Source organism: Apium graveolens, chromosome 4 (genome assembly GCF_009905375.1).
Source record: "Apium graveolens cultivar Ventura chromosome 4, ASM990537v1, whole genome shotgun sequence".
Taxonomy (NCBI): Eukaryota; Viridiplantae; Streptophyta; class Magnoliopsida; order Apiales; family Apiaceae; genus Apium; species Apium graveolens.
The window spans coordinates 3,237,626-3,247,531 of NC_133650.1; the positions used below are offsets into that span (position 1 = coordinate 3,237,626).

The 9,906-nt window shown below is 34.4% G+C and overlaps 1 protein-coding gene across 1 annotated transcript; it reads right to left on the reverse strand.

Moving 5' to 3' along the window:
• Window positions 1-576: 576 nt before the first annotated feature.
• LOC141717475 (uncharacterized) lies at window positions 577-7,206 on the reverse strand. The gene is made up of 5 exons (XM_074519567.1): window positions 6,124-7,206; window positions 2,443-2,525; window positions 1,612-1,723; window positions 1,167-1,219; window positions 577-899 (listed from the first exon to the last, which is right to left on the reverse strand). The coding sequence occupies exons 1-5, from the start codon at window positions 7,085-7,087 to the stop codon at window positions 756-758; spliced, it is 1,356 nt and encodes a 451-aa protein (XP_074375668.1). The 5' UTR covers window positions 7,088-7,206; the 3' UTR covers window positions 577-755.
• Between the last annotated feature and the right edge of the window lie 2,700 nt (window positions 7,207-9,906).

Here is a 9,906-nt window from a genome sequence, read left to right on the forward strand (position 1 = left end):
GCAATTCCACTTGTAGTATGTGTCTAGAATGCTTAGTGTGACGAGTAACTGGAGTGCTGCATAAGTTCACAGGTGTCAATAGGTAGCATAACTATACAAGTACAGATCACTAGACAAATTCCAGAATGACTTGGAAAACCCGAAAAAAAAACAGATGCTAATATACTGGGCATCCTTGTAGGAACACCTACTTCCTGCACTTCAGTTCAATGAGATTCCATTTTTGTCTGTCTTTCATCTTTCTGACCAGTTGTCTTGGCTTGTTCAATTGAAGGCTGCTAGGATCTTAAAGAGGATTCACAATTTTCAGTCCAAACACCAAACTATTATACGAAATGGCATAGTTGAAACTTGAAAGCAGATGGCAAATATTGCAATTTTGCTTTCGACTCTCTGGAGTAAGAGTTTCTGTAGATACTCAGGTAAAAGTGCGACAAATGGATAATGTAACATCTGACTAAATCAAGGTTTAAGAGACCTATAAGATGAAATCAGAGAAAGAAGACTTCGAATTTACAACTTACAAAGGGCTATGACATAAAAATATAAGAAACCACTGAATATCGCAGTAAAAGATATATGAAGTTGCAATTATTATTAGCAATTGGATTTAATACAAGGAACAGCTGAATCCTGGAAATAAAGTTCTGATCAACAATTTCATGTTACATCCTTCCACTATAAATCTGGAAGATGAAGAGATATCCCTCTAAACAAAAACTGTTGAGAACACAAAACAAAGGCTAAAAGTTTTCCTAGTTCTTGTAATCTGGGTTGTCTCTCAAACCAAGTTTATCAAGCACAAAGCAGTATGAATCCCAGTCCGTCCTCCTTAAATACTTCAGCAATTTCTTCCTCTGCTGAACCATTGCTTGAAGTCCTTTTCTTGAGTGCTTGTCCTACAAATTTTATATTTACAAAACCACTTTGTCACAAATGGACCGCACTAGGGAAAAACATTTAGACTTCTTTGCAAGAGCTTGGTAGCTTAGTATGGTAAACATTTGGCATAAATTTACCCACAACAATCAGCTTAAGTGACCTCAATATTTCAGAAGATTAGGATCATATCATCAACCAAAAAAACTTGTAAAGAGGAAAGGCTGATGAAACAGCTTGTAAAGTTTAACAAAAATTTAATTGCTGAAATATGGAATTTGACACACCTTCTTGTGCAGAGTTGAAGAGAGGTGTTTAATCTTAGTTGTGAGTTGTGCCACTGAAAAAACAAAACACGAGATTAGACATGCAAGTAATAGTTATTCTAGTAAGCAGGCTAAATGGATGGCAAATGTCCTAGATAATGGACTATTTTAAACATAAAGAAGGTGAAAGTCCTTCTGAAGCAAATTCAGGAAAAGAGACTTGAACTCTGTGCAATTCACATATAAATAAAAGGGGCCTATACAGAGTTGTGCGTCAATGAGTACTAATAAAACCTGAATTGAGAGAGTGGCTGAACTGTCCTTCTCTTTTACCTTTAAGGCATTTCCTCTATGTTTCTCAAAATTTTCTTAATCAGCCCCAAAAGGTATATTTTGCAAAAAAATTGATTACTTGTAAACCAAAAAGAAACTAGACACTAAGAAAGTAAGTAGAACATGGTTTTACCTTGAACACGAGAAGAGCCACAATCCGACTCTGACATTTTAAACTCATCTCTAACTCTTTTTAGCTCAATCTTCATCTTATCTGCCGATGACATATTGTCCGGATGGAAATACTGTCACAAACACAAAGCCCAAAGGTTAGGAGTCCTAACATGATCAACATGAAAAACTACGACAGAATAATGCTCTCTCAGAAAATAAGACCGTAATAGTGTAAAACCATAGGTATCTGCATGAAACTTAAACATTCAACAACTGGAGGGCTGAAAGTTACAGAACAGGGTGGGAACAAAATGAAAGCCATACTATTTCGTAGACAACTATTCATGATTTTCTGTCCTTTTGCTATCCTAAAAATTCCAAAGATCAGTTCCACAACTTCAGAAATAAAAGCTCATTCCTTCAGAACACATATCTTCAAGTCGTAAACAAATGTTATGTGGTGGGACTACAATTCTTTTCTATGACTTGGGAACACAATGGCCTCTATACATAAACAGTTTTAGGAAAATTTTAAAGAATCTATGATTGCAGAACGTTTATTTTGCATTTCTATGATATGTTTATTTCTATTACGTATGTCTACAATTTTAGGGAAGATACAAGTTACTCATGACCTGACTGCCACCAGCTATTCAATTAGAAAATGAGATTTCTCTGGGTGACGAAACTCATATAACTGTTTGCCCACAATAATGGTGGCATATTTTGGAATTTTGTGCAACTACTAGTGGTAGCATGTACAGAACTAGGGCGGCACATAACTGAAAATTTCATTGATTGATTAAAAATACAAGTAATATTACACAGAACTACACTAATTAGTAATTACCTTTTCAACTAGATTCTCCTTTGGAGGCGACATCATATAATTTGGAGTTCCGCCAAGCTGACCCAAGATGTCAATCTTATATACTGTGGAAGGAAACAGCGTACATGAATTATAAGCAACTATGTAGCTCTCGGGCTTACAAATCTATCAGAGCAAATTTCTAAACATAAATGCAGAACACAGATTTAGGAGAAAAGTGCAAATTTGTAGAAATAAGGGAGGCACGAGGCAATTTGACCACGTCATAGGCCACTCATCCAAATCCAAGAAAGATGAGATCATTAATTTAAATCTAATTTATGAGAGGCTGTGTACCTTTCCTACTGACAATAGCCTCAATATCAGGGGGAAAAAAGCATTCTTCAACAAATAAATCTATTAATATTAGAGTACTTACCGAAGGACAACAATAAGATTCAGAAGTTCAAGAAAAAGGACTATCAATATTAAAACCTCCATAAAAGTGTGAAATAAATAAAATGGATATAAAGTCTAGCAGAAGTTCTAAAAACAACCACTTTAATGCTGCACAACTGAACAAATATTTATTGAACTGTCATGTTGCACAATCAAGAGCCTTAAGATCGGTAAACTAGCCAGACCTAATTTACAAATTTTGTATAATTTGAACAGCACCCATTATAATTTTCTACTGTGAAACTATTAGAAGAATATTTAACACTGTCTGGATATGCATTGGTTTTAGGCTGGGTAAAGTAAAAATCAATGTGTGGCTCTGATAAGAACAGGTGATAGTAAACTGCTCACTGAGATTTTGACATTTATATGGAGTACTGATGCCCCCCTTAGACCACAAAATGTACCAATATGTTACATTCACGATTAACTTGTATACAGCTATTTAGGTTTTTATTTTTTGATGCCAATAGCCTTCAGTGATGGACCAGCAGATTCCGCACATACAAAACCATTCCCTCTCTGTGTCCTAGAAGTGTAAAAGGTGAAGATAATTTAAGACTAAATTATCAAATCTTTGGCTGTATCATTTATCAGCTATTCCGTAGCTAGACACCTATTTCATTAAAATTTTCAGGTCTTGAAGGTCAAAGAACAACTATCTAAAGAAGAAAAGGAAATGCACCTAGCGGTTGGATGGGGTTTCAAGTAAAGTCCTAGTTCATCTTTCTCAATGGAGGTTATGTATGGAGCCACCTTATCTTGGCAAGTTTGGGACGGAAAAATTGGAAAATGTTTTCTGCATCCCAGATAATAATTATGTTGGTAACGGTTCAGGGGTTTGGGCTAACATATATGACATGTCAATAGTCAGTATGTGTCTAATGATTGTCTGGTGTAGTAGTGTACACCTTTCATTTTCTTCTTGTTTTCTAGCTATTATTCTTAGTGTTATAGACTAGAAGAAGATTTAATATAACTTAGTGTGACTAGCTATTAGTATTAGCTCTAAGCTTGCTGTATAGTGTTCATTTCACCTTCATAACATAATATACATATAATACTGGTGTACCTTGTATCTAAATGTTTATAGTATCATCTCCCAATACAGTCATACAGAGGTTACTCCAAGTCTCCGATCCTGTAAAGTTTAACGAACTGGAGAGCACTTTCGCTGCGGATAAGTCCAGGGCATAACAACATATGTGATGAAATGAGATAAGTGACGAGGATTCTTGTCTTTTAAAGCTATAGATATATATATCAATTCAAAAAACAAATCCCAAATCCTTTTTTATCACAATTTGGTAGTAGCATATTACTAGGCATGGAACTAAAAGGTATTAGCAGAATGGTGTTTTAGTAATTTACCTTCTTCGGCGTGTTTCAAAATGGTGGCTTCCGTCAAAAAACCACCAACATACTAACAGATAAGGCCAAAAGGGGTAAAATAGATGTTTTTATAAATATAATAAAAGAGTCTGCAGTACTCCATCAATTGTAATAATCTTTGTGAGTGTTAGTATATGTTCAAAGACTTTCCCATTCAATGTATTTAAGCTTATTCAACTGCAGTGTACTGTAATTCCAGCAAGAAATTTCTAATGGAAGACACATTACAAATTAGATCTCTTTTCTAATGCAGTACTCCATCAATTGTAATAATCTTTGTAAGTGTTAGTATATGTTCAAAGACTTTCCCATTCAATGTATTTAAGCTTATTCAACTGCAGTGTACCGTAATTCCAGCAAGAAATTTCTAATGGAAGACAAATTACAAATTAGATCTCTTTTCATCGCACTCTATTCTGTTTGTTCTTGGATACCAATTACCATTATCCATTGCCGTCACAATCCTTCCAGCAACAAATTTGACAAAGAGTAGAGAAGCTATTGCAGAAGTCCCAAAAGAATTGAGCACTCAATCAAGTATAAGAAAATCTTACTAAAACCAACAGAAACTTACCACTAGGCAGTGAAAAGTCTGTTTGTTTTGCTCAGCATGAAAACTTATTTCTTTCGATAAATTACCTAATGAGAACGTTGATAAAGATGAAATTGACTAACTACCTAAAGAATCAGAGTAGAAACAAGTCAACTCATGCACATAACAGACTCATACACAGATTATAGAAAACCACTTAACATGAACGTTACACAAGGCATCACAGGAAATATATCATGCTTCAATCCAATATGCACCAGTGCACCACTATAAGAAAGTAATCGAGAAAAATAAAACTAAATTCAATATAACACAGAAATTGGAGTTAACGGATGATTTTTTCTTGTCTTCGCTTTCAGAAACCAACTTGTGGAGGCTTTTCCTTATACCTTCGTGAACTTTAGTATCAGGTCTCATTACAATTTGCTATTACAACTCCTTGTTGTGGATCCTTCAAGCTCTGTATTTGTATTTTAGTGAAGATATTTCCTTATTGAATTTTAGTTATATCTCTTTTGCTTTATTGTTTTCAAGTCAATAATTTTTCATTTGTGTGCCCGTCTTTGTGTACTTGACCAAGCTTCCAGACTAAGCACTGTTCAAATTTCCTATTCTTTCCTATATTGGTGATTTTTTATAAATATAGGTTTTGTTTATTTCCAGTTCTAAATTTATTAGAAATAATTTTACTTTTTTCAAGCATACTATTCTGAAACTTTCCGAATTAAGACACAACAGTCCTTCACCTATGCCGTATACTGGATTGTTTTCTGTGCCGTATAAATAACTTTTATCATGTGGGGTTTTTCTCTCACAATTGCCATGCACGTGCTCCTCCTTTCTCTTTGATAACCATGGATTAATTTATGATATATCACATTCACGCCTAATCTACTCTGATTATTTTAACATTTCTATAGTTACTTTTTACAAGTAGCAGGGATTTAAACAGTAACCTTTTCATAGGAACGTAGGCAGCTAGAAAATGATATTATTATGTTACAAAAGAGCACCTAATCCACATATCCCTCCTCCTATAGTCAGGAGATAACGATCAGCATACTAAAACAGAACTACTAAATCTTAACAAAACACACATCAAATCCAGTTATCCATCATAGTAGAAACGAGTCAACTTAAGCAGATCACATTTTCATCAAATAAGATCAAAAGCAAATTCAAGCAAACCATGAAACATAAACATATCTATACAAGGCATCACGGGAAATATAACATGCATCAATCCAATATGCACCACTATAAGAAAGTAATAGAAAAATATAAAACTAAATTCAATATAAAACAAAAATTGGAATTACCAGACGATTTTTTCTTGTCCTCGTTTTCATAAGCCAACTTCTGAAGACCTTCCCTAATATCCTTATAAACCTTAGTATCCGCCTCTGACTCCTTTTCTTCATTATCCCTTAACTTAATCAACCTCTCACTCAATTCCTTTAACGAAAACCACCCTTTCTTCTCCTTAGCCTCCTCCGGCCTCAACATCTTCAACTTCTTCCCTAAATCCCCATACGTATACATCCTCAAAAACTTCGTCTTCGTTTCCCCCGCCTCCCCGTCCTTCTTACTCCCTTCCTTCCCAAACACCTTAGCCGGTAAAGACCCCCCTCCGTAAACAGGCGTACTCGCTTTCGTATTCCCAAATAAACTATCAGTCAATTTCGAACCACCCAACATACTCCCCTTATTAACATCCACCGGCTTATTAACTCTAAGCTGCTTCAAACTCTCTCTAATCGCATCATATGACATTTTCCCACCCGCGGAACCCCCGGCATTATCACTAGACGACTCCCCGCCCGACGCAACACTCTTCTTATAAAGCTCCTGAAACGAAACACTAGAGCCTCCGCGAGAAGGATTGGGGAACTGTGATTGTGAATTAGGATTAGGAGGAGGAGCAGTTCGGTTGCGAAACTCGGATAAATTCTTTCGAATCTCATCGAAAGAGGCGGCCTTCGTAGGAGGTGGAGAATGAGGGAAATGAGATTGTTGTGGTGACCGTTGAAAAGTTTGTTGGAAAGTTTGTTGAGTTTGTTGAAAAGTTTGTTGAGTTTGTTGGAGAGGTTGTTGAGTTTGTTGGAGAGAGGGATTGAGGTTTTTTAAGTAAGAGGAGAATGAGGGTTGATTAGACGGTGTCGTTTCGTCGTTGTTTTGAGGAGGAGGTGGAGGAATTGAAGAGGAGGATGAAGAGGAGAAGTGTTTGATGTGTTTGAGATGATTGATTCGTTTGAGGTGGAGAGAGATGGCTGTTGATGCCATTGGAGATTGTAAAATGATAAACCCTAGGTTTTGGTTTTGTGTGTGTTTTTAGTGTGTGTTTTTGTAAGTGGAGGAGGAGGAGTGTCACGGTGTGAACCGGGTTCTTTACTATTTCATTTTAGAGCCAGTATAATACATAGCTTATATATAAGTTTATGAAAAAGCTAATTATGTGGATAGTTTAATATTTCTAATGGGATGTCCTCTGTACAACAAAATCGAACCGAATAATTAGATAATTGATAATTAGGCTAAAGTCTTTGAAACAATTTTTAAAATCGTTTTCAAATACTGATGCGTAAAATATATGCAGTAATTGATAATTTTTCTGATAATGAGATGGGATCATGCGTGCATACATATGCGCACACATTTAAAAAACAATAAACGTCACGCCATGTTATTTAGGAAAATTTTTGGAACGGATTTGTGACACCAGACACAACTCGAATATAAATCTCTTTATAAGTAATTTTCTTAAAGATTTAAACTAAAGTTGTACTAAATCTTGTACCGTTAAAGTTCTAAATATATATATATATAAGATGAATAACATTTTACTGAAATTTAACATGTGGCATACATTTAATTCGCTGGTAAAATATCAATCTCTTATCATGACGACGTGCAACATCATACATGTTTGATAAAATGTCTACATGGATCTGAATTTATTAATTATTATCATAGTGATTTCTGTTTGCATTTCATCATTTCATTCTTTACATATACACTACAATTCATGTGAAATACATTTCATTATTATAACTTTTTCCTTCATGTGGCAGCTTTTGATATAACTTATAAGCCATGACACAAAAGTCGACTTCCGATTCAAGGTTCAAGTACGCAGGGAGGTTATTATATGAATTTTGTTTTATATTAATAAACTATTGAATATTTTTTCTTATTATACTTACTTATTAGTTATGAAGGATCTCGAAGATATAAATCGTTATATTTGATCATTAGTATAAATATAATATGAATAATTGAATAACTTGACTGAGTTTGGCGTTACTTGTATATCACATGTTTTGTAAGTTGTTCATATAGTGAATAACTCAAGTTTGTTGAATTTTTGAGTTAATGTTGTTTGAATGTAAATATGCAACTGAATTTTGTGTTATATATAGTATAAACAGTGGTGAAAATATGTGTATGGTGTGAATGATGATATTTAAATGTTGAAGCTGATTAAATGAAGGTAATGTAAGTGAAAGAAAATTCTTGCATTATAGTTCTCTTACTTTACAATGAAAGCTTATCTGATAACACAATGAATGGAAACAAATGTATACTGAATATAAGAGGAAGGAAAGTCTATGATAATGAATGAAATGGACTACTCAACCATGATATGGTTCATTGTTCAACTACAAAATTTAAAAGTTATTGATTTAATTTAGGAGTTGGCAATATATCAATGTGAACCATAGCCTTTAACACCCCCCTCAAACTTAAGACGGTTGAGGAACCAACTAAAATTTGGAAACATGATTGCCAAAACTGCCATAAGGTTGAACTTTTGTTAAAAATATATGCAATATTATTCGTACTCGCGACATTATGCAAACGAATTGTTCCTTTGAAAACTTGTTGACGGGTGAAATCTTAGTGTATCTTTATATGCTTAATGTTTTGATAAATGATATCGGTATGCGCAATGTCTATGGCACTTTTACTGTCACAGTATATAGAAGTGGCTGGATAATAAGTTACACCCATATCTTCAAGTAACCATCGTAGCTAGATTAATTCTTATGTAGTGTTAGCAGTAACTCGATATTTTGACTCGGTGTCTGACCGAAAAGTAGGAGATTATTTCTTATTGCGCCAAAAGATAAGAGAGTCACAGTGAAAGAAACAAAATCCAGTTGTTGAATATCTGGTAGTAGGATCACCCTCATTCAACATATGAGTAAGCGTTTAAGTAGTGGAAAGTCAAATGAATAACATAATTCATGAAATTTGGTGCCTTTAACATAACAAAATATGTAAAGAACAACTTGAAAGTGAGGAGTGTGAGGAGCTATCATGAACTGACTTACAACATGCACGACATGAACAACATGAATGACAATGATAAAAAAATAAACTTTCATTCATTTGGCGATACACTGTATGATTGGAAAGTAATTCACCATATTCGGGGTCAATTCTAACCTCGTATTCTAAAAGTGTAGCGATAATCTCAGTATCGCTGATTCCAGATTTCAAAAAATATCAGATGTATACTTCACTTGTGAAAGAGTGTACCCGGTATGGAGTGAAGAGGCCTTAACACCCAAGAAGTAGCTTAATGAATTATGATTTTTCATCTCAAATTGCTGACTAAGAAAATAGTTTAGTTCAAAAAATTATGTGGTATCATCTGCAATAATTATCATATCATCGACATATAGATAAAGTAAACCAATTGTTAATATGAATATCGAATGGAAAAGGTATAACCATATGCACTTGAAGAAAATCCCAACTGTTGAACTACTTTGATAAATTTCTTAAACCGTGCCCGAGGTGCGTGTTTAAGACCATAAATAGCCTTCTTAAGTTTGAACACTTGATTTGAGATTGAGAATAACTCGTAGGAGGTTTGCGTTTTCATCATGTAAGTCTTTATTTAGAAAAATGTTCTTGACATTCATCTCTCACGTGTCCCAATATTTTGACGCTCCAACAACAAGTAAACTTCGAACATACGTTTGATGCACAACTGGTGCAAAAGTTTTCTCGTAACCAGTATCATACTATTGAGTAAAGTCTCTAGCAACTAAAAGAGTTTTATATCTTTCAATTGAACCATCAAATTTTGTTTT

Coding starts and splice junctions, on each gene's coding strand:
- LOC141717475 (XM_074519567.1), bottom strand. CDS start 7,087: ATGGCATCAACAGCCATCTCTCTCCACCTCAAACGAATCAATCATCTC. Junction 2,526..6,123: donor GGACAAGAAAAAATCGTCTG/GTAATTCCAATT, acceptor TTCCTTCCACAG/TATATAAGATTGACATCTTG. Junction 900..1,166: donor CTTCAACTCTGCACAAGAAG/GTGTGTCAAATT, acceptor TAAAATTTGTAG/GACAAGCACTCAAGAAAAGG.